We start from the raw sequence: 26,267 nt of genomic DNA, 5'->3' as shown, positions 1-26,267 counted from the left end.
GAGAGAAAAAAAGAGAAGGCGAGAGCGAGAGAGGGAGAAAACACGGAGAGCTTGTGAGAGGGTGGAAGGCAAGGATGGTTCATTGACAAACAGGGTAGCAATCATCACATGTAGTGCCCAGGCTACACCAACACCACCTCCCAAACCTGTGACCTGTACCACTAAGAAGGAAAAAGACAGTAGACGCATGGCAGCATCGCCACTTGCAGATTCCCCTCCAAGTCACCAACGTGACCTTTAACTATATCACTGTTCTTCATTTTTGCTGGGTCTGACCCTGGAACTCCCAACTCAACTCCAATGTCAGAGTTTCTTCACCAGCAATTCAAGAAAGGGGCTCACAACCATCTTCTCAAGGGGCAATTAGACATGGGCAACTAATGCTAGAAGAATGAAAAGGTGGGTCCAAAGAGCAAGAGATTTAACTGGCCAAAAGGTCTGTGGTAGGTCATAGGATGGGTCAGGAATAATATAAAGAACTAAACATACAAAACTGCAAACAATATCACAGTGGACTGGAAAAGATACAAAGAATAATAAAAGATAGTAAGATCTGAAAAATATGGAAAACACTTGTAAAAGATATCAAAATGAATACGGAACATTTTCTAGGTGTAATAGTTAAAATAGGGTGTTAAAAACTTATATGGGTCCACTGAGAATTGATTAGAGGCATCCTGTAAATGGTAATAAGTGTCAGCATGTTGAATAACACCAATATCTACAGCAGGGAGTAGTATACTGGACATTCCAAGAAAACTGGTAATATGGAAAAATATTAGCAATGAAGAAAATAATGACTAGAGTGATAAGTCTCCAGGATAAAAAGTTTTCCATCCCAGGATTTTAAAGAAATTAGGTGAAAACTTTCCAGATGCCTTAATTATAATTTTGCAAAAGTTCTCTCAATTCAGTAGTATCTGCAGGAGACGCTGCCTCAAGAAGGCAACATCCATCATCAAAGATCCCCACCATCCGGGCCATGCCATCTTCTTGCAGCCACCATCAGGCAGGAGTTACAGATGCCTGAAGTCCCACACCATCGGGTTCAAGAACAGCTATCTCCCTTCAACCATTTGGTTCCTGAACCAAACAGCACAACCCTAATCACTAGAGTTTAGCAACACTATGACCATTTTGATCACTTTGCATTAAAATGGACCTTTTTTTGTTCTAATTGTTTTCTATCATGTAAAAGTTGTCTTTATGTTTAATTCAAGCTTTTCTTGTGAATGCTGCTATGATGCTATGTGCCTGTGATGCTGCTGCAAGTAAGTTTTTCATTGCACCTGTGCATACATGTACTTGTGCATCTGACAATAAACTCAATTTTGAATCTGAATCTTTGGATTGGAAGGTTATATACCTCTCTACTACTCAAGAGACGAGAGGAGTAAAAAAGTGTAAAGCAATCAGCTTCACATCTCCTGTCAGAACATTAGCTGAAAAAAAATGTCAATGTCTGGTTTCTCTATAATCAGAGAGGGCTAACATGGATTTGAAAAGGAAAGGTCATGCCTAACAAACCTGATTAAATTGTTTGAAGAGGTGACTTAGAAGTATGGACGGGGCAAGTCCCCGAATGTTATTTATATGGATTTCTAGAAGGCCTTTGATCAAGTGCTTCATAAGGGGCTGTTAGTTAAGGTTAAAGGTCTTGACACTGAAGGCAAAGCATTGAATCTGGATGAATGGAGGAAATACGATATAAGAATAAATGGCAGGGAATCTCAATTGGCAGGAAGTGACGATTGTGCTCCTGTCCTTGTTCCTGTTCTGGTTGGGTTCTCGATTATTCAAACTATTTAACAGTTAAGGTGGTGAAAGGGCTGCACATCCGACAATGTCAATGACACAAACGTTGGTGACTTATGGACACCCATACATACTCGAACGAGCTCGCATAATAATGTTCCATTCAAAAGTTCAACGTGCAACGTTCATTCCCATTGACAGCAGAACTAGCTTCCTCTCTCTCCACTTTCAGGTCTTTCTTAGGTGTTTTTTAGGTGTTCTTTCTTATTGGTCTTATGTGTTTCTGATGCCATTCATTACAATACAGTAGAGGTATGGTTACCATGTTGAGTGATTTTTGTGTATTTTCCAACATGGACAAAATCAGCTTATAGACATCTGTAAAAACAAAACCTATTTGTTACAAATGACAACCTGTAGAAACAGAATATTAAAAGATCTCCAGCTAATGGACTTCAATTTAGGCCTTGGTGTAATGATCCAATTTGGACAGATGATGGATTAGAATAGTTGAATCAGAAAGCAAGAAACAGTTAAGGACCTGGGAACTGCTTATATGATCTACCAGATCGATCTTTTTCAGATCTTAAGATCATTTCTCACACATTCAATTCCAGTGAATATTGGTCAATTTGCCTCTATCTTTTCTCACAGAACACTCAGCTTATCCCAGAAAACAAACTCAGGTAACTATGATCAACTGAGTCCTGTTAAAATTGAAGTCAATGGGCATCAAAAAGAAAACACTCTATTGCCTGGAGTCAGACCTCACACAAAGGAAGTTGGTTGCGAATGTTGGAGATTAATCATCCCAGCCCCAGCACATGACTACAGGAGCTCCTCGGGCTGTGACCCAAGCCCAACCATCTTTGGATGCTTCATCAATGACCATTCTTCTATCATAAGGTCAAAAGTAGGGATGTTCCCTGACACATATTCAATTCCATTTGTAATTCCTCAGCAAATGAGGTGGACCATGCTCATCCAGGTAACTTGGATACCATCTTACAAACCTGCAATATCTACCACCAAGAAGGACAAGGGCAGTAGGTGCACGAGGACACCACCAACTGCAGATTCTCTTCCAAGTCATACACCATCCTGCTTGGAATTAAACTGCTGGTCCTTCAATATCGCTGGGTCTAAATCCTGGAACTCTTATACAATATCAGAAGGACTACAATGATTCAAAATGGGTCAGACATAAATGCTGGCCTTGTCAGTGAAGCCCAGAATCCAAAAATGAATGAAATATGCTCTTTAGATATGATGACCAAAACCATATGGAATACTCTATGTCTGGCCCTACCAAAGCCCTGTCCAAATACAGCAAGACTTATTTATTCTTATAGATAAAATTTGTCTTCCAAATACAGTAGCTAGGACACCCATTAACTATTAGATTTTCTGTTCTTCCCATCATAGTATATAATCTCATATTTTCAACATTACACTGTACCTATTATCCTCTTCCCCATTTGCATGTCTATAGCATCTTACACACTCTTCTTCCTCTTCACAGCTCACTTTCATTGAATGGAACCAGATGTGTGCAAGGTCTGATTCATGTGGTACCCGCTAGTCAGTCAAATGACTTCAAGTCAGTGTTGACTCCCGAAGGTCTTGAAGAATCTTCATCAGCAACAATATTCCGAAGTTACAGCAGAGACCAGGCCTTCTTTTTCCTCATGTATTTCCTTCAATTTCACCCAACATGATCATTTTCCCAACCAGAGTACAAGGCAGAATACAAGGTTAATGGCAGTGTTGAGGAACAGAGGGATCTTGGGGTCCACATCCATAGATCCCTCAAGGTTGCCGCGCAGGTTGATAAGATTGTTAAGACGTCATATGGTGTGTTGGCCTTCATTAGTCGGGGTATTGAGTTCAAGAGCCGCCAGGTAATGTTGCAGATCTATAGAACTCTGGTTAGACCACACTTGGAGTATTGTGTTCAGTTCTGGTCGCCTCATTACAGGAAGGATGTGGAAGCTTTAGAGAGGGTGCAGAGGAGGTTTACCAGGATGCTGCCTGGATTGGAGAGCACATCTTATGAGGATAGGCTGAGTGAGCTAGGGCTTTTCTCTTTGGAGAGAAGGATGAGAGGGGACTTGATAGAGGTGTACAAGATGATAAGAGGCATAGATCGAGTGGACAGTCAGAGACTTTTCCCCAGTGCGACAATGATTAACACGAGGGGGCATAATTTTAAGGTGATTGGAGGAAGGTATAAAGGGGATGTCAGAGGTAAGTTTTTTTAAATACAGAGTGGTGGGTGCGTGGAACGTACTGCCGGCAGAGGTTGTGGGGGCAGATACATTAGGGACATTTAAGAGACTCTTGGATAGCCACATGAATGATACAAAAATGGAGGGCTATGTGGGAAGGAAGGGTTAGATAGATATAAGAGCAGGATAAAACGTCGGCACAACATCATGGAACGAAGGGCTTGTACTGTGCTGTAATGTTCTATGTTCACACATGTCTGAAACAAGTTGGTTTCTATTTGAATGTGACTTCATGGGAAGATTTTGGTTTCACTTGGTTGTCCATTCAGTGCGAGAGATTTTGGGCAAACTTCTCCAGCACCAAATGAATCAATGTTCCTCCTCTCTCTCTCTTTCATAAAGACCAGCTTTCATATCTATATAATGCTGCTGAGAAAACCAATGACCTTATGAAAGAGAGTTATCATAACAGTATTTTCTGTCTTTCATGGGAGCTGCTTACGTCAAGAGGACCAGAATACGTGATGTGCAATTTATGCTAGGTTTGTACAAAGCTCCAGCTGGGTGAATGTTGTGGGGACTTTTGGTGCCCTGTTGGAAGGGCATTCTGGATTTGGAGAGGGTGGAGTGTACATTTACCAGGAATATCGCTAGACTTCAAGAAGTTACATTACAAGCAGAGCAGAATTTAGAAGGTTAATGGTTGATTTGATGAAGTTTCAAGATATTGATAAGATGGTTAGACCATTTATACACTAATTACACAAAGATTAGGGGGTACAGCCTAAATATTAGAGCCATGCCGTTCAGTAGTGAACCTAGGAAAGGGTGACATAACTTCGTGAATTTACTGTAACCAATAATAAATGCTTTGCCAATGGTTAATTTTAACCCAGAGGTTGATGATAAGTCATTAAAGGGTATGGAAAAAAGGCAGATGTTAGATTTTTACCAACAAAAGGTACTCAGAGATATGGATAAAGATGGGTGTACAAAGTGACATCAGAGATCAACTACAATCTCAGTGAATGCTGGAAAAGGTTTGAGGAGCTAAATGCCTTCCCCGTCTCCACTGTCTTGTGTGTAGAGCGGCTGTTAATGATAACAACAGAATCCCTGCCAATGCCTGCTGTCTGAATAAAAACAAGCCAGGACCTTGGTAATGATTTGAAATCGCTGAACTTAAGTGTTGCATTGGAAATAATATAAACAGAAAGGTAAGAACTGATCAAGCTACACAGAGCGAATGTAGGATAAAGAATTATATTGAAACAGTTCAAAATTCCCACATTTGTGGTATTTTAATTACCAGGATATTAGCTTTAATGCCAGGATGACTAAAAGACTGGCAGGCTAAGACTTCATTCCTTGGGGTGTAGGAGACTGAGGGTTGACCTTGCAGAGGTGTATAAAATCATGAGGGGCAGAGATAGAGGGAATGTCTTTTTCCTCAAGGAAAGGGAACCAAAAGCTCGAGGACATAGGTTTAAGGTGAGAGGGGAAAGATTTAAAAGGGACCTGAAGGCCAACTTCTTCACACAGAAGGTGGTGCATACTGTATATGGAACGAGCTGCCAGAGAAAGTGGTTGAGGCAGATACAATAATCAACATTTAAAAGATATCTGGACAGGTACATGGATAGGGAAGGTTTAGAGGAATATCAGCCAAACACGGGCAAATGCAACAAGCTTAGGTGGGCATTTTCCATGGAGGAAAATAAACTCGACGTTTCGGGTGGGTTTCAAAACGTCGACTATTTATTTCCCTCCAGGGATGCTGCCTGACCTTGTGAGTTCCTCCAGCACTTTTTGTGTATTGCTCCAGATTCCAGCATCTGCAGAATCTCGTGTCTAGGTGGGCATTTTGGTCGGCATGGACGAATTGGGCCAAGGGGCCCGTTTCTGTGCTGTATTACTCTATGACACTAAGACTGAACATTCACGGTTCTACAGCAATGGGAACGCCCTGTTTGGCTAGAAAATCATAGAACACTGCAGCACAGTACAGGCCTTTCAGCCCACAATGTTGTGCCGACATTTTATCCTGCTCTAAGATCTATCTAACCCTTCCCTCCCACATAGCCCCCTATTTCTCTATCATTCATATGTCTTTCTAAGAGTCTCTTACATATCCCTAATGTATCTGCCCCCACGACCTCTGCTAGCAGTGAATTCCACACACCCACCATTCTCTGTGTAAACAACTTACCCCTGACATCCCCCTTATACCTTCCTCCAATCGCCTTAAAATTATGTCCCCTCTCGTTAGCCATTGTTGCCCTGAGAAAAAAATCCTGATCCTTTCTCAGTTTTTGTCCCCAAGCAACTTTCCAGCAGTTGGCACAAATACTCCAAAAAGATGAATAGGAAAATGCAAGAAATATTGTCTCTTTGGAAGCTACAAGCTCCAGTTGGCAACATAGCTTCTGTGGTGCACTGTACAGTACATCCTATTATTCCCCAGTGGATTCAGTACATTTGAAGGCCAAACAGACCAGTGGATTGGATGGTTGCTCCAGTCCAACCTCATTTGCATATTGCAGAGGCTAAGAAAGTAAGAGACTGGAACCCGGGCATGAAAAATCACGATTAACTCATGACTTCAGGAGCTGCCCATCTTTACAAGAGGCATGAGGAGTTGTTGCAGCTGGAACTTAACACCACTGTTTACACAGACCAGAATGGGTTTTTACATAACTCTTCTCCATTTTAGAGAGCTTCAGTCAACAATGCCGTTTCGTACTTTGTCGCTCATTCCCAGATGTCAGAGGAGATAGAACAAAGAACTGTACAGCACAGAACAGGCCCTTCAGCCCACCATGTCTGTGCTGACCATGATGCCAATCTAACTAACCCGACAAGATCCGTATCCCTCTACTCCCTGCCTGCTTATGTGTCCGTCTAAATAACTCTTGAATGTTGCTACTGTATCTGCTTCTACTGCCTCCCCGGCAGCCTGTTCCAGGAGCCTACCACTCTTTGTGAAAAGAACACGCCTCACAGATCTTCTGCAAACATCCCACCCGCACCCCCCACCCCACAAACCTAAGTCCTCCAGCATTTGAAATTTCCACTACGAGAAAAAGACTCTACCCTGTCTACGCCTCTCATAGTAATATCCCTGATATACTTCTGTCAGGTCGTCCCTCAGCCTCTGACGCTCCATGGAAAATAATCCAAGTTTGTATTGGTATTAGTTTATTATTGTCACTTGTACCGAGGTACAGTAAAAAACTTGTCTTGCATACCGACCCTACAGGTCAATTCATTACACAGTACAGTTACATTGAGTTAGTACAGAGTGCATTGATATAGTACAGGTAAAAACAATAACAGTACAGAGTAAAGTGTCACAGCTACAGAGAAAGTGCTGTGCAATAAGGTGCAAGGTCACAACAAGGTAGATCGTGAGGTCATAGTCCATCTCATTGTATAAGGGAACCGTTCAATAGTCTTATCACAGTGGGGTAGAAGCTGTCCTTAAGTCTGGTGGTACGTGCCCTCAGGTTCCTGTATCTTCGACCCGATGGAAGAGGAGAGAAGAAAGAATGACTCGGGTGGGTGGGGTCTTTGATTATGCTGGCTGCTTCACCAAGACAATGAGAGGTAAAGACAGAGTCCAAGGAGAGGAGGCTGGTGTCCGTGATGCGCTGGGCTGTGTCCACAACTCTCTGCAGTTTCTTGCAGTCCCGAGCAGAGCAGTTGCCGTACCAAGCCATGATACACCCAGACAGGATGCTTTCTATGGTGCATCGGTAAAATTTGGTGAGAGTCAAAGGGGGCAAACCAAATTTCTTTAGCCTCCTGAGGAAGTAGAGGCCTCTCCTTATAGATAATAAACTCCAATCCAGGCAACGTCCTGGTGGACCTCTTCCACACCCTCTCCATTAGTTTCCACATCCTTCTTAGAGTGTGGTGACCAGAACTACACACAATACTCCAAATGTGGCCTAACCAAAATTTTATACAAGTACAACAAGTCTTGCCAACTTTTTATACCCAATGACCTGACTGATAAAAGCAAGCATGTCGTGTGCCTTCTTTACCACTCTTTGTGTTGCCACTTTCAGGGATCTATGGACCTGAACCCCAAGTTCTCTCTGCACATCAATTGTCCTAAGAGTTCCATCATTTACTGTATGTTTTCCTCTTGCATTTGACCTCCCAAAACGCATCACCTCACACTTGTCCAGATTAAGCTCCATCTGCCATTTCTCCATCCAAATTTCCAACTGATCTATATCCTGTTGTATCCTTTGACAATCTTCTTCACTATCTAGAACTCCACCAATTTTCTTGATATATGCAAACTTACTAATCATACTGCCAAAACCACCCGGTAGCACTCACATCCACTCTGATGAAGTGCTTTGAGATGTTGGTTATGGCTAGAATTAGTTCCTGCCTGAGCAAGGACCTGGACCCACTACAATTTGCCTACTGCTACAACAGGATCCTCGACTTCCTTATCAGGAGACCACAGTCAGTGCGGATCAGTAGTAACATCTCCTCCTAGTTGACAATCAACACAGGCACACCTCAAGGATGCGTGCTTAGCCCACTGCTCTACTCTAGCTACACTCATGACTATATGGTCAAGCACAGCTTCAACGCCATCTATAAATTCGCCGATGACACTACTATTGTTGGTAGAATCTCAGGTGGTGATGAGGTGTACAGGAGTGAGATAGATCAGCTGGTTGAGTGGTGTTGCAACAACAACCTCGCACTCAATGTCAGCAAGACCAAGGAATTGACTGTAGACTTCAGAAACGGGAGGTCAGCAGAACACACACCAGTCCTCATTGAGGGGTCAGCGGTGGAAAGGCTGAGCAGCTTCAAGTTCCTGATATCAATACCTCAGAGGATCTATCTTGGGCCCAACACATTGATGCAATCATGAAGAAGGCATGTCAGCGGCTCTACTCCATTAGGAGTTTGAGGAGATTTGGTATGTCACCAAAGACTCTTGCAGATTTCCATAGATGTACGGCGGAGAGCATTCTGACTGGCTGCATTACAGCCTGGTACAGAGGCTCCAATGCATAGGATCACAAGAGGCTGCAGAGGGTTGTAGACACAGCCAGCTCCATCATGGGCACAACCCTCCCCACCATCGAGGACATCTTCAAGAGGTGGTGCCTCAAGAAGGCGGCATCCATCACTGAGGACCTTCACCATCTGGGACATGTCTTCTCGTTACTACCATCGGGGAGGAGGTACAGGAGCCTGAAGACCCACACTCAGTGATTTAGGAACAGTTTCTTCCCCTCTGCCAAAACATTTCTGAATGGTCCATGAACGCTACCTCATTATTCCTTTTTGTTTGCACTATTTATTTTTTGTAATTTATAGCAATTTAATGTGTTTGCATTGTACTGCTGCCGCAAAACAACAAATTTCACAACATATAACTCAGTGATAATAAATCTGATTCTGACTAGTACATGCTAAGAACCATTTGCTTTCAGCAGAGGAAACCAATACTGGAGACTGTAATCTCAGCATAAGAGGTTGGCCATTTAGGACTAAGATGAGAAGAATGTAAATCCTTGGAATCTTATAGGTCTGTTGATTAAGTCACGTGTAAATGCAACCCAAAGGTCCACAGATTTTTGGATATTAAAAGGCATCAGGCATTTGAGGATGTGATAGGAAAGTTGATCAGCCATGGTTTTACTGAATGGTCTTCTTCAGCAATCTCACAGGCCCAAGGGTGGGAAACGGTAAGGCAGCCATCAAAGGTGGTGTGGCCTTCTCCTGCTTCCATGTCTTACATTCTTAAAGTAACATTACTCATTACTTTCTGAGCCTAGGTTACTGAAGTGTGCACTAGGCCACAGAAAGCCTTCAATGTTTCCCAGCACAAATTCTCCAAGATGTTCCACGAGACACAATGTCAACAGATTCAGTTCCTGAAGGAAACAGTCTATATTACTGACCCTGCCTGCTTAGAGTTGACACTGCAAGTGCTCAGTCCTGCAGTGTCAAACTGAATCTTGGAAGAGCTTCCAACTTCAGCAGCAACATTTAAGAACATGCAATGACAAACTTCAGAAATGAAATAGGTACAATGTGGTCCAATTTTACCTATCTTAACATTTAAGATTTCATACAAGTCAATAAATCAAATAAAATGTAGTATTAGGTTCCAGATCTAAACAACAATCAGACTTGAGCCATAATACAATCTATTTGAAGATACAGCATATGTCAGTGCAATTGATTTCCCAGAGCACTGTTCAGACTTTATGCTATTATTAACAAGAAATTATTGACATTTGCCTACTCATTAATGAAATGATGCAATGGGGTCAGAGATAACAGAACAAAAAGCAGTGCCACTGAACAATGCAGAGTGTCTTTAGTTTTCACAAGAGATATAACCAATTGACAATCATTGTGCCATCAAATATCTCTACATAAAAGCCTATAGGCTAATCAAACATACATTTTTCAGCATCTTGTAATAATCGATTTCTTACCTGAGGTAACATTCATGCACTGCTGTTAATGTATAATTAGATCCACTTGCAACATGAAAGGGTGCCGGGCAATATTTTATTAACAATTACTTAATAATAATCCAGAATAGTGTTTCGGTACCCTAATCAGGCTAATGACTTGCCTGCATTTAAAATGTGGGCAGTCTTGCTAATAGAAACAACATATAACATTGTCTGTCAGATGTAGGAGTGGAAGGAACAGTAGGGATGGAAGAGGTATAAGAAAGTTCAAGGAAGACATCATTAAGGAGATCATAGTTAGGACTACAACAATATCTTTCAAGCAAAACTGCTGAGTTAGCAGATGTAATTACATGTAATGTGTGCTGGTCCACATTAATTCTATCATTCAGAAGCAGCAAGTCACTCCCTTTTCAATGTCACTATTATGTTTGCTAATCTGAAATTATGGTCCACTTAAATTCTATTTGCTTTTGAAATGTGACAAAACAAGTTAAATGTTTATCAACTAAGTTACACAAGAAATATTCCACCACAGTCTGGGTTTCCACTCAAATTATTCCATTAAGATATTTGCTATATTTAATGGCATTATTCCATGTGTTTATATTGAGTTAAAACAATGAATTCTTTTGGCTGGCACAATAGGCACAGTTGTTTAAAGGACTGGGAAGGATCAGGGATGAAGTTTAAACCCCAATACAAACAGGAATGGAATGGATTCAAATCCAGATTTCAAATCTTTCCATGGTCTTTCATGGTCTCCGTCACCTCCTTCAGTCCTCTACCCTGAAATGTCGCTGTTCCTCTAATTCTGGACTCGAATTTAATGACTTCACCATCAACAGCTTGGCTTTCAGCTGCCACAGCCTCTAAGCTTTGGAGCTCTTTCCCTAAACCTCTCTATCTTATCTCTTCTTTCAAGACCAACTTGAAATCAACTTTTGTGACCACGCTTTGGATTGTCTGTCCTAATACCTACGCAGATCAGATGGTGATAAATTCAGCTTGCTAACACTCCTGTGAGGAGCCTTGGACTGTTTTTGCTGTACGAAATACAATCTATAACTGGGAGCTGTTGTTGTTGGGTATTCCTTTCCCAGACAGTATTGAGTAGAATGACAGAAAATTTACCATTCAGCCCATTGTGTCTGTACAGGTCACAGATCTTTGAACATAAATTCATGCAAAGTTCCAGATCGTTAACATCTTCTGGGTGAAAATACATTTCTTCATCTCCTCTTCAATTGTTTGACCAGTTACATTGAATCAATGCCTCCTGGTTTCGGGAAATGGGTCCTTCTTAATTATCTATATAGGTACCTCATAACCTTACACATCTCAGTTAAGTTCCCCCTCAGCTTCCTGTGTCCACTGAAAACTTCCCCATCTTATCCAATGTTTCGTCATAGCTAGTTTTCTAGCCTTGACAAAAATCTTGTGAATCTCCTCTGGACCTTCTCCAGTGCAGTCACTTCCTGTCATGTGGTGACTAGAACTGTATGCAGTGCTCGAACTGTGGTCTAACCACTGTTGGATACAGTTTTAAGATAACCTCCCTGCTTTAAGACCTATGCCTTGGTTAATAAAAGAAAGCCTCCCACATGTCTTTTAACCACCTTATTCACCTGTCTGTGTCCCCAGAAGTCTCTATGCACAGGCTACACTGCCACCTAGCTTTGTATCATCAGTGAACCTGAGTACAAGTGCTTCTTCAGATACACAAAAAGGAAAAGATTAACAAAAGTTAATGAGTGTGGAGGCAGGCAAAATTACATCAGGGAATAAGGAAATGTATTGGAAGGCACAGAAAACCTCATGGAAATTGGAGGACCATGGGTCTCAAGTGACTGAGAACCTCAAAAGGGATTAGCATTGGTAAAACACAAGTATTGAAGAAATTAATAGGACTGGACGATACTAAATTCCCAGGACACGTTGACTGGCATCCTAGCATTTTGAAGGAGGTGGCAATGGAGATGGTGGATTCAATGGGTGGCATCCTCCAAAATTCGAAAAAGGTTCTACAGATTGGAAAGTAGCAAATGCAATCTTACTATTTAAAAAAAAGAGGCAGGCAGGAAACAATTGAAAGATGGGAGATCTGTACACCAATCACTCAAAGGTTACATGCAGTTACTGGGGAAAAGCTAGAACCTATTGTTGAGGAAGTGGTGAAGGGGAATAATAGGACTGAGCAGAGTCAACGTGGATTTACGAGAGGCAAATCAAGTTTGTCAAATCTACTGGAGCTCTTTGAGGTTGTAAAACGTGGAATAGACAAGGGTGAACCAGATAATGTGGTGTATTTGGACTTGCAGGCAGCCTTCATTAAGGTGTCATGAAGAGTTTATTAGACAAAGTTAGTGGACATATCACTGAGGTGAAAACTGATGTGAAGTGAGGATTGGTTAGCCAGAAAATAGAGAGTGGAAATTGATGAGTCATTTTGGGTTAGGAAGCTGTGATCAGCAGGGAGTTGCAGAGATCTGTACTGGAACCCCAGCTGTTCATAATCTCCATCGATGATTTGGTGAGGGGCTCAAGTGTAATATGTCCAAGTTTGTTACTAATACATTCCGGGTGGCAGTGAGATTTTTGAAGAGCTTGCAGAGAGGTCTCAGTGGGATATAGATAGACTAAGTGAATGCATAAAGACATGGCAGTGGATTATAACGTGAAAAAATGTGTAGTCTCCCACTTTGGTAGGAAAAAAAGAGATTGAGAGGTGAGAGATCACTCAAAGCTTACAAGCAAGTTCAGATAAGATCTTTATTAGTCACATGTACATCGAAACACACAGTGAAATACATCATTTGTGTAGTGATTTTGGGGGGCAGCCCACAAGTGTCGCCATGCTTCTGGCGCCAACATAGCATGCCCATAACTTCCTAACCTGTACGTCTTTGGAATGTGGGAGGAAACCAGAGCACCCGGCAGAAACCCACACAGACATGGGGAGAACGTACAAACTCTTTACAGACAGTGGCCGGATTTGAACCCGGGTCGCTGGCGCTGTAAAGCATTATGCTAACCACGATGCTACCGTGCCTGCCTCAGCTAGCAATTAGGAAGGCAAATGGTGTGTAGGCCTTTGTAGTAGGAATATTTGACTACAAGAATAGAGACTATACAGAGCCATGGTGAGTCTACACCTGGAAAGCTGTATTCAGTCTGGTCTCCCTGCCCAAGGATGGATATATTCATGATCAATGAATTGCAGGGAAGATTGATTTCAGTGATGACAGGTTTGTCCCACGATGAAGGATGGAGCAGATTAGGTCTATGCTTTCTAGAGTTTAGAAGAATGAAAGATGATCTAGCATATTCGTTTGAACTATACATATGAAAATTTTATGATAAATTAAATTAACAGGCAGAAAAAAGAAAGACCAAGTGGTCCAAAAGGATGACCCTGTCATGAATGAATGCTTCCAACCCAATAGACCAATAATGCTGAGAGCTCCAATCTGCACTTACAGCTGACTGACATCCTTCCGTGAACATCAATATCTTTAACGCAACACCAGTGCGTGGGGAAGAAAGTTACCACATTCAACAATGTTAAGGCCGCTGAGAATGGATTACGGAACTTTCAGCTTCAAAATGCAACCGAAAATCAGTTTTGAAATTGGTCAAAAATTTGATAGATGTATATTATTTGTAAAAGTGTGAATGTGTTTCCAAAAATGCACAACTCAATGTGCGTTTTAACACTAATTTCACCCAAAGTTGTCAATATGAGATTTTAAAAAATTCTCCTATTTGATTCTAATTTCTGTTTTGTGGTCAAGGTCTTGTTTTTCAGAATTCATTTTCCTTCCACTTTCATTCATCTGGTTTCATCCTCATCAACAGGGGAATAGAGTTGGTTTCCAGTCCTCTCACAATGCACAATGACAGCCAATGCAGTTCCAATTTTGCATGCTTCCAGTTTTGCTCAGGGCGAAATGAATCCCGACCTTTGGTGCATTTCTTGATCCACCAAGCCTGATCGGCCCTTCATTCCAGTGTTCAGGAAGCAACGTTACACAGTCAAGGCCAGAACTATCTCATACTGTAAACATTTGGATAACCAAGCTAATGGACGCATTGCTCGTCTTCAATTAAGTGCAACAGTGCAGTTGGTGGGGCCCTACCAACAGCTTCGGAGACGCCACACGGAAATTTTCAACAATTAACCCATATTCCATCAAGTTCAACAGATCTCGGAATCAACATAAACACGCAATATATCGCTGGTTACAATCAAATCTTTAGAAAGAAGCCGACGAACTCTACTGAAAACTCTTTCCCGTCTTCCAAGTGAATTCCATCTCTTAACTGCAATCCGACATAAAATGAAGCATGCATGTCAAAATGTTTGCTTTCAATGACACCATGCGGGTTTCAAATCTTGTGGAGTCTTTGAAGAGATGCGACACTTTTGCGCCTCGGGACACTGTTGCACCCACGTCGGGAATTGGCTTCGGAAGATCACAATCCTTGTACAGTCACCTCTTTGAACAACATAGCGTAATCCCAAACGAACAAGTTGATGTTCCAACATGCCATGTGCATTCCACCTGTTAGACTTCCAACCAACGCCAGCAGCGACTGTGCCGGAGCATCAGTTAACCCACAGTCTGAGCTTCCAACTGAGGAGGGCAGTTTTACCATATCTGGGACCACCTCCTCCCCACACGCAAAAATCGACCCAAACACAGATACACGTTACTGTCCACTAGCCCGAAGCGCGCTCTACTGCTTCACTTCCACCCCCATGTGTCAAGCAGCAAATTTCCATCGCATGATTCAGTGGTAGTCACGCCTTCCCTGCCCCCTGTCGCTATCTTGAGTCGCAACTCTTCCATTTGGAGATATTTCAACGATGGCGAAGCCAATCCCCCCGCCAACCTCCAGCCCTGGACATCCACTTTGGAGATGCAATTACTCACACTTGCAAAATTACTCGGGATGTAGCCCCGGGTAACTTGCCCTCTATCAAAATACAGTGCGATAATTTTATCCGCCAAGTATGTGGTCAATGGGATACTGATAACGACCCAACCCCCATCCCCGCCACCCCAAGAAACACACAAGAAAAATCAATCCATATTCTGCACAAATGCATTGCCAACATTACTTGCGACTCTACATTGGGTGTGGGGGTATATCATTCCCCTTAGGAGCAGTAGACAACATTATTTTTAACGGTACTTTGGGATTTGAAAGCCTCAACAATCATATCACTCATCCAGGCATGCATATAAAGCCACCTTACGGCACCACTGCTTTGCGTTCCTCCATCCAGAATAATGCAAGTTATAAATATATCATATATCTACAAATAAAGTGCATCTTCCGCGGCTAAAAACAATAGTGAGAGAATGCAATGCAAAATAAGGAGTAATAGTGAGATTTGAAACTCCATCCACTCAGCTTCCTGCACACTGATGCTCACAGAAAAGTCGTCAGCAGTTCTGTCAATAAATTAGTGCGTACACACTTCAGAATTTACTGCTGCTCTCGACACCCCCTCCCCAAACACCACTTCGCCAACCTCCCTCCCTCCTCCTCTCTCCCGGCTGTGGTTATCGTAAGTGCTGCACCTATCTGCCCCTTCACATACAACCGCTAACTCACTCTCTTTTTAAGGCCTATCACCGTGCAATGCATTTCACAAGAAAGAGAAAGCAAGCGACAGCGCTCCCATCCCAAGCTTCTCAATGTTTCTCCCCGTGTGCAAGAGAGGGCGAGAGAGAGAGAGAGGAAGGAAAAATGCAAGCAAGCCTCGGAAGAGCTTCGGCTACTTTCTACTCCTTACCCCCCCCCCCCCCTATTCTGCTCGAGGAGGTGGGGGGATGATAAGCACACACAGTAATGATTAATTTAAAACAGTACCTCGTATAGGTCTCCTGAAGCCATGCCCGCTTCCAGAGGCGGTCGCTGCCTGCTTGCTTGATTGCTTCTGGTGCTGGTGTTGCTGCTGTTGTTTCGGCGGCCGGGTTGCCCGAGTGCTCCTTTGCAGGCTGATATACACACACACACACACACACACACACACATATACAGGGGGGCTCGGTCAATGCGCAGAATCCGCCGCCAGCGTCTCACTCTCGATACACTGTAACAGGAGGAAGTAGCGAAACGCTCCATCCAATCCACCAGCGCCTGACACTTACACGCCCGGCCCCACGTGCGAGAACTAGTAGCGAAATAAAAAAAAGATACATTTCCCCAGCAGTGACTTACCTGGGGAGCCCCTTTCCAACCCATCCCCTCACCGCCGCCGCTGCCACCGGAGTAAATACGGATTTAATAAAAATTAAAATACACCTTCTGTCACCTCTTTAAGTCGCGTCTTTGAGCGACGTCGGAGCGAAAAAGTACTTTAAAGTAGTCACTAAAATGGGCTTTGAATGAGTATCTTTCTACATGTTAACGCGATTTTCAGATAATTGCTTAATCATGTCTTACATCGAAGTTTCCCCGGTAAGTGTCAAGACTGCAGGAGCTGATTGTGCACGTAGTGTTCGGCTACATGTGTCTTTGAAACGATGTTACTTTTTTAAAAATGTGTCTCCCCCTCCCAAACAAGGTTATATTTGACTTGTACAGAAGCTGATTTTGCATATACTATTCGGATACACGTGCTTTTGCGATATAATTACTCATTTTTTAATTCCCCCTCCCAAACAAGGTTATATTTGTCTTGCACAGGAGCTGATTTTGCATATAGTGTTGGGATGCATGTATTTTTGTGATGCTCATTTTTTAAAAAATTGTCTCCTCACTCCCAAATAAGCTTAATATTTGACTTGTACAGGAGCTGACTTTGCATATTCTATTCGGATACATGTGTTTTTGTGATATAATTACTCATTTTTTAATCCCCCCCCTCCCAAACAAAATTATGTTTGACTTGGAGGCGGCAAGAAACTATGAGCAAAGATTAGTTTGGTTCTGCGCGGTTTAGTGCTGGGGGTGGGGTAAAATATAGGCGATGTCCTTGTGGGCACCGCTGCTGGGCTTGCAGGAAAACATGTGGTGCAAAACCAAAAATGCAAGAGCATTTTCACACAAAAAAAGTTGTGATCGTCGTGAAAGGGGGCAGGAAGGGGTCTGTTGCCAGGTGGTGAAAGTTAAAGGAGGTGGAAAAATTCGGCCCTCCCAGAAATGTTACTTTCATATCACGTGATCAATAAATTGCCCCCATTTGAGTCGAACATGTGGCGAATGTTGCAGGTCCTTGTGTTACGCGGTTCTTGAGCACGTAAGGCAGTCACTGTGCATCCACAATAAATGGAAAACATGATGGCTATATATGTCGGCAATACAAGCTGAGTTGGCAGATAATTGCATAAATGGTAATCGATCCTGAAATCCTAACTATGTTTTTCTCCCCACTGTTGCTAGCTGACTTGCTGAGTGTTTCTTGCACTTTCTGGATAATTTACTGGTGTAGGCTGCTCTCTGGGTTTCTGGAAAGTCATTTGAGATACGTTTTGAACCACCTGTCGCCTCCTGAGGAACAGTCAAGTTTCTCCAGAGATGCTGGTGTCTCCCCTGATTATTGTCTGACTGGTGGGCAGATTCAAAGATTTCATCATGTAATGAACAGCCTCATTAAGCATCATGGATTTGGTATCAGAGTATAATTTTACATGTTATATTGCAATATGTTGACTAGACTTTCCAATGGAATGCACCTTATGTCTCTCTCTTGACTTTTCCTCTATATTTTAGAGTCAAATGGAGACACAAGAGATTGCAGATGCTGGAATCTGGAGCAACAAGCAAAATGCTGGAGGAACTCAGGGAAGTGGGCAGTCAATGTTTTGGATCGAGACCCTTGATCTGGACTGGACCTGAAATGTCAATTGTCCATTTCCCTCCACAGATGCTGCCTGACCCACTGAGTTCCTCCAACAACTTGTTTGTTACTCTAGAGTCAAAGTGTCTTTATAACATAGGAGGCCATTCAGAGATTGAGTCAATGCTTGCTCACTGTAGAACAATTAGTCCCATTCACCTCTCTCCATAGCCTGCAAGTTTACTTCCCTGAGGAACCCATCCAATTGCCTTTTAAAATCTTTAATCGTTTTCACTTCCGCCAACCTCATATTATCACTTGCTGCATAAAAAGTCTTATATTCCACCCATATTTCTGGCCTAGAAATTTAAATCTGTGTCCCCTAGTCTGTGCACAATCAGCTACTGAGAACAGCTTTTCTTTGACTACCTTATCTAAATCTTTCATAATCTTATACACCTTAAACATATCCCCTCTCAATCTGCTGTGCTCCGTGGAGAATAATCTCTTCTTCTCCAATTTATCTTTGTAGCTAAAATCCCTTCTTCTTGGAACAGTTCTCCTCTGCACCCTCTCTAGGACTTTCATGTCCTTCTTAAAGTGTAGTGACCAGAACTGACACAATACTCATATGCTTTTCTCACTACTTTCACAATGTGTCCTGCTACCTTCCAAGATCTATGCATATAAACCATCAGGTCCCTTTGCTTCTGCATGCTCTTTAGAACTGTGCCATACTCTATCCCATTTCTCCTCGTCCCTTCTGACAAATGCATCACCCAAATTCATCCCACCTTCAAGCATTTGAACCATAATTCTACAGATCACAGCTTCACAAGTACACACACAGGCAACTTTTTAAATATGAGGAGGGTTTCTGCCTCTACCACCAATGGGTCCTTCCTATTTACTGTGTCTAAGCCTTTACATCTCACTTAAGTCTTCCCTCCGCCTTCTCTGTTCCAAAGAAAACAACCCAGGGTTATCCATCATAGCTACAATTTCCCAGTCCTGGCGACACCTTCGTAAATCGCTGCACTCTCTTCAGCGCAATCACATCCTTCCTGTAATAGGGTGACCAGAACTGTGCAGAACCAGGTAGTCAACATGCAATAAAATGCAGGGCATTTTTAAAGTTAAGTAAAATTACACCTATAAATTGGATCCTATTCTGATCATCCCAGGGGAAAGGCTGTGTCAAGGCAATTCAGATGTTGAAAGAAATAGGAGAAAAAAGAAATGCAAGAAAGATAGTTCTGCAAAACCTATATGTCACATAAATGTCACCTTTCACAAGATCCAAAACATTTTACAGCTGATGATGTACTTTGGAAGGAGGAATGACGGGAATACTGTGGTAATATAATGAGCAGACAGATATTTTTCTCTCAGAGACACAAGAGACTGCAGATGTTGCAAACTGAAGCAAAAAACAAACTGCAGGATGAACTCAGTGGGTCAGGGATCATCTGTGGAGGCAGAGGGATGGTTGACGTTTCAGGCGAGACCCTGCATCAGGACTTGGTCTTGGCCCAAAATGTCGAACATCGCTCTGCCTCCACAGATGCTGCCTGACCCGCTGATTTCCTCCAGTGGTTTATTTCTTGCTCCAGATTTTTCTCCCAGCTACCACCACCACCTGTATCATTTAGATTCTCTTGACCTCCATCCTATCACACACATTCCCTTTGTTATCTTCACCCCTCTCCCTTCTCTGTGACTTAAAATGTGTTTGATTTCAAACTTCTCCTGGTTCTCATGAACTGAAATGTTAACTCTGTTTCTTTCTTCACAGATGCTGCCTTACCTGCTGATTGTTTTGAGCATTTTCTGTTTTTTTTACTTCAGATTTCCAGGGTTTGTATTTTTTTTTGCTTTTAGATTTTTTATTAATGGTCAATTTTTCACTGTACCTCGGTACAAGTGACAATAATAAACCAATACCAATACCAATTGAGAGATAAATTTAGGTAGGCCACTTGCCCTACAAAGAAGTCCCTCGGAATTTTTTATATCCTCCTTAAAAGGCTGGGCAGGCCATTATTTTAACATCTCATTAAAAAGTGGCAAGAGTATCGCACTCCATAGAGTATCAGCTTAGATTTTTGTGTTCAAGCCTCTGGCTCAGGATTTAAACATAAAACATGTGATTCAGAGGCGAGTGCATTGCCAACTGAGCCACAGCTGACACAAGGGTCAAAAAGCAAAACATAGTGGTTAAGATACAGAAAGTCTTGCATTTTAATAAAAGTTGCAGTGAAAGTCTTTCACAACCTCAGGATTAAACACTTTACACCAACTGGATGTCAGAAGGGAACAAAAGCTGCTGGCAACACTCAACAGGTCAGGCAGCAACTATGGAAGGAGAAAAAGAGTTTATGTTTCAGGTCTGGGATCCTTTGTCAAAACTGGAAAGGAAAGAAAAAGTAGTACAAAGTTGTACAGAAGATGAATGAGCAATGGAGGATCTTTGCTTCGCAGATATTTAGTATAGGGCCCATCTTCTCACAAACTTTGGTGAATGAGTCAATGAATACTTGGAGCTTGGACTCTGAATCTGCACATATGCAAGTGTCAGCTTCAGACACAGCTGGAGTGGAGGTCAAATAGTTTCCCATTTGTCTTGTAGAGTGGCTCCATTCCATCAGGAAGCTTCTTGAAGGTGAGGTGCAGTATTGCAACAAGAAAGACAGAGGGAAGTGTTGGGGTGATGTCATAGCCTTGACCCAAGTCTGCACTGGGATTGGGTCTATTGTCGACTCGCTGCTTGCTTGCCATTATGTAGAAGTTGCAGGATGAAGATGAGCGTCAGAGGGCAACGAAAATTGTGGATTTTCCACAATCCCTCTCAGATAACAGAGTCAAAGGATTTAGTTGGATTGATAAAGGCAACGTTTCCTGTTGAAATTTTTTTCTGGAGTTGTCACATGATGTGGTCACATCCATTGTACCTCTTGATGGACAGAATCTACAGTGCAGTTTGAGGAGGAGCTCTTCAGTCACAGGGAGGAAGTGGTTGAGGAAAACCCTTGCAATGACTTTCCTGTGGCAGGCAGCAGAGAGACCCTCTTTAATTACTTGAACTAGATTTCACTCCCTTCTTGAGAATGGTCACAATTTAGGTTGTCAGGATGTGAATCACTCACCATGTGACATCCAGCTTCTGGTTTGCTCCTGTCTCTGGTTTGCTCTTGTTGTCACAATGTGGCTGGTCTGGTTAAGATTTTAGTCAAGGTTGAGCCCCCAGATGTTGATGGTGTGGACTTGGCCGTGGTAACGTTATTGGATGCTGAGTTCCTTTTGTTGGAGATGGTCATTACCTGTCACTTGTGCACCACATTACTTGCCACCTATCAGCCCATGCCTGATCATCACCCAACCTTTGCTGCATGTAGACATGGAGTACTTCCTTTTCTGCTTAGTTGCAAATGAACTGAAAATAGCGCACTCATCAAGGAACATCCTCACTCATGACCTTAGTATGGAACAAGCTAATTGAGGAGACAAATGAAGATAGTTAGGTCTAGAAAACTGCCCTACAGTGTTGTTCCTGAGGTGATTAACCTCCAACAAAGTCAGCCACCTTCCTTTGTGCAGGGTTTGACTCCATGCTTTGCCCTCGATCTTGATTGACTTCAGTTTTACCAGGAGCTCTTGAGGCTGCACTTATTCAAGTGCCATACCGATGTCACACACAATCACTTCCATTGTTCACTTTTTGTCCATTCTGGGACCAAAGCTGCAATGATGTCTGAAGCCAAGGGCTGCTGGTGAAACCTTAAATGAGCATCAGTGAGCAGATATCATTGAGTAAGTGCTTCTGGTTAGGACAATGTGTGACACCTTCCACCCCTTTGCTAATGGTTGAGAATAGACTGATGGATTGGAGCATCCTGTTATTTGTGAATTGTGTTGAAACCAGTCACCATTGATGGTTGAGGTTATAAATTTACATTACCATACACAAAAGCTCTTGACAGCTAAGGTTAGTTGTAGCCTTTTATATGGAATCCATTAAAATTCTAGCATAATTATAATGGAATAAATACTAAATGAGGTTATATTCATCTTTCCCTGGATAAAGTATTTTACTAGGATTACAGGGATATAAATTACAGCAGAGTGACACCAACATTCCTTACATGGTTTAACATCTTCCAGCTACCCATCTGAAAGTTTTGGAGTCAAATTATTTGAACAGTATCTTTGCTGAACAATTGGAAGGTCTTTTTGGCAACTGATACCGTATCGTTGATTATCAAATTTTGACAGAAATTGACTACCCAGCCAGAGATATATAAATGTCCTGTGGACTAGAGTATTTTTACCACATGTTGTTGTAAATGCTAGTAATCACCCTCCCACTGAAGATTGTAATTCTACCTAACTTTATGTCGACCAATTTCCTTTAAAGCACTGAAAAGACTGCTTTGACTATCTGGTCTGTATTTCTATAATCTTTCTGAAAATATTCCAGGGAATGGCAATTCGAACATAAGAGGCTGCAGAGAGTAGTGGACTCAGCCCAATACATCACAGGCACATCTCTCCCCACCATCGGTAGTAACTACATGAGGCACTGCCTCAAGAAGGCAACATCTATCGTCAAAAAACACCACCATCTGGGCCATGCCATCTTCTCACAGCTACCATTGGGCAGGAGGTACAGAAGCCTGAAGTCCCACACCACCAGGTTCAAGAACAGCTACTTCCCTGCAACCATTTGGTTCTTGAACCAACCTGCACAACCCTAATCATTACCTCAGTCTAACAAAACTATAACCACTTTGCACCACAATGGACTTTTTTGTCCTAATTGTGTTCTTTCTTGTAAAAATTGTGCATCATTTATATTTAATTTATGTTTTTCTTGTGAATGTGTGTATCTAATGCTATGTGCTTGTGATGCTGCTACAGATAAGTTTTTCATTGCACCTGTGCACACACATACTTGTGCATATGACAATAAACTCGACATTGACTTTGGAATAGCAAAGCTAAGCCTGTGTGGCAAAGCAAATTGCTGGAATCTCAAGCAAAGCTGTGTGATATCATACTTACTGGTTGTGCAAGAAGGTGTCCTTTAGCAACAGTTTATCATAGTCACACAGCAATGCCTTTGGTAGTACATGCTCCAATAATATACACCAATGCTCAATACAAGAGGGCATGGCTTTAAAGTGATGGGTGGGAAGTTCAAGGGAGATATCAGAGGGAGGTTTTTTTACCCAGAGAGTGGTTGGGGCGTGGAATGTGCTGCCTGGGGCGGTGGTGGAGGCAGGTACATTGGTCAAATTCAAGAGATTACTGGATAAGCATATGGAGGAATTTAAAGTAGAGGGATATGTGGAAGGAAGGGGTTAGATAGTCTTAGGCGAGGTTTAAAGGTCAGCACAACATGGTGGGCCGAAGGACCTGTATTGTGCTGCACTGTTCTATGTTCTATATTTGTAATATCTTTCATAAATCCTCATTCTTCTATAGTAGAGGCCATTGGATGCAAAATATAAAAGGTTGTCTTTGCTGTTCTCAACATGTACAGGAGTTGGATTGGATCAGCAGTAACTCTATTGCAGTATTCACCTCTGTGTCAGAAGTTCTGGGTTAAATTATCACTACAGAGACTTGAATATAATGAGGCTAAAGCTGACACTCCAGTGCAGCACAGAGAGAGTGTTGCCCTTATAGATGAGATGCAATAAACAAGCCTACATGTAATAGATCCCATTATAGTACTTTGATAGAGGAGAGGAAAACCTGGTTTTCTCCAATGTCCTGGCCAAAATTTATCCCTTACACCATACCACAACAGATCACCTGGTCACTTATTTCAATTCTGTTTGCAGGACCTTTCTGTGGGTAGCTTAGCTGGTTTGTTTCTTAAATTGTGGAATATTGTGTTTAAGAAAATCACTGCACTAATGCAAGTGTCTTCTAGTTGAAAGACTTCACAGATCTCTTTATTTCATGGTTGTTCCCTTTCAGCTCCAGGATGAGGGAGGGTCCAGCTGCTGTGCCATATTGGAGTTGGCACTAATGAGGCTGTGTTCAAGGAGTCGTCACCACCCATGACAGTTGACGCACTTGAAAGCAGTTAGAACAACTGGAAGGCTGCAACAAAAGTAGACATGGTTAAGTCAAGTGTTGAGCCATCTTTGGAGGTAGCTGGACCCAAGACAACCCACCAAAGTTCTCCTATTGAAGAGTCACCTGGAATAACAATTAGAAGATGGATGCAGGACATAATCATGAACCAGCCAGACTTCTGCATTGCTGACACATGGTATAATGTAGATTGGAACAGAATACTGAATTTCAATTTCACCCAGAGTATTTTTCTGTATAAAAGGATAAGGATTTGCATTTATATTGTTTTTGCTATCTCCTGAAGGGTTTTACATTTCATTATTTCCTTTGAGTACGATCATTGTTGTTATGTGGAAAAGCTGGTAACCAATTTACACACAGCAAGCTCCCATAAACAGCAGAGAAATAATGAACAAACTATCCGTTTTTGTAAGGTTCAGTAAGGGATAAATATTGGCCAGGACTCTGGGGAAAATACACCGCTCTTTAAGAAGGTGCCTGAAATCCTTTACGTCATCCTATGAGGGCAGATTAAACAACACATGCAAAAGATAGCATCTCTGATCATGTTGCATTCCCCTGTTGGTTTACTGGAGAATTATTCTAGATTGCTGCAAATCTCTGGTGTGGGATGTGAACTGACTACATTCTGACTCAGAGGTAAGCAAGGTTTGTACCAGCTGAGCCACAGCTGAGAAGGGACAAGAAACAGCGAGAGCAGTGAATGAGCATCAATATTAACTAAAGGGATGTGGCAGACAGTATTATTTCAGTGCTATTAGGATTAGGAAAGGGCTTTTTCAAGGAGCAGCTGTAATTATTCTCTCCACCCATCTTCATGTTCCTCTTTTTCTGCACTGACAGCTTTTTGGCCTGTGTTTTGCCTGCTCTTGAATTGATTGAAGATTGGGCTCACTCACAGATAGGTGAATTTCTTTGGCAAAAGTATGAAGCATTCAGCAAGCACCGATGATCTTGTATATCCTCACACACTGGTTTGTGAGGTTAAATAAAAACATTGCTTCTTGACGCCAGCGGTTTTCTCTACAATCATTATGGTGGGTAGACAGGCCTCAATCATTATGGTGGGTAGACATCAAGTTATCTGCATTGTGTCCCATCACCAACTGGCACAATTGTGTTATGCACCCAAGGCAATTAAGGGAGCTTTTGTCTCTGAGGTTGTCAAATTGTCCTCCTAGAAATAAATAGTTAAGTGGAGAAATAAATGTTTCAAAGAAAAGTACAGAAAGGTACAGCTGTGGAAACTTAGTGAGCAAGAACTTTGAATTGTGTATTTGTGTTACAGCAAAAAGGTAGCACTCAAATTGAGAAAGACAGGACCGACTGATAAACTGGACTTATCATAGACAAAACTTTTCACAGGAGCAAAAAACCAGACCAACGTCAGGAGATAACAACAAAGACACAATGTACATATGGTACACCTTGTAATCAAAACACCACTGGAGCAGGACTTCGATGGCCAATCTGGGAGCTGATCATGTATCAACAGCGGTAGGCAATGAGGATAAAGAGCAGGAGGTGTGGACAGTTAGGACTGCATTCAGAGGAGGAGACTAGTGGGGTTCAGCCCAGACTGACTATTTGGGGACCTGTGAATTGATGGTAGCTTAGTGATTTGAAAGTAGAATTGTGTAAGTGAGTTGAAAGCAGCTTAAGTGATTTGTAATAGTGGGCAAGCGCATTGATTATATCTGTAGACGGTATAACAAGTAATCTCAATAAAGCTACAAAGTTAAAGCTCCTAGTTGCCAGTCAAGTTATAAACCACAAATTTATGATCAGAAGAGTTGGGAAAGTAATCTCTTACCAAGAATCACCTTTTACCAAGAATAGCCCGAGGCTCACTCACACAGAGGCTAAACCAGTTCTCATCTGCCAGCATTCCCCTGCTTCTGGCTCAACAGATTG

At 42.2% G+C, this 26,267-nt stretch overlaps 1 protein-coding gene across 2 annotated transcripts in view; it reads right to left on the bottom strand.

The window, feature by feature from the left end:
- LOC127577229 (chromodomain Y-like protein 2) overlaps positions 1-16,538 on the bottom strand; it is a 126,168-nt gene extending 109,630 nt beyond the window's left edge. For both annotated transcript variants that reach the window (XM_052028231.1, XM_052028232.1), the window contains exon 1: positions 16,334-16,538. In XM_052028231.1, coding sequence (XP_051884191.1) covers positions 16,334-16,498 — 165 coding nt within the window. In that variant the 5' untranslated portion in view covers positions 16,499-16,538. The remainder of the gene's footprint in view (positions 1-16,333) is intronic.
- Positions 16,539-26,267: the final 9,729 nt, after the last annotated feature.

The sequence above is a fragment of the Pristis pectinata genome, chromosome 13, assembly GCF_009764475.1.
Source record: "Pristis pectinata isolate sPriPec2 chromosome 13, sPriPec2.1.pri, whole genome shotgun sequence".
NCBI classification, from domain to species: Eukaryota; Metazoa; Chordata; class Chondrichthyes; order Rhinopristiformes; family Pristidae; genus Pristis; species Pristis pectinata.
This window is presented reverse-complemented; position numbering and strand designations above follow the sequence as displayed.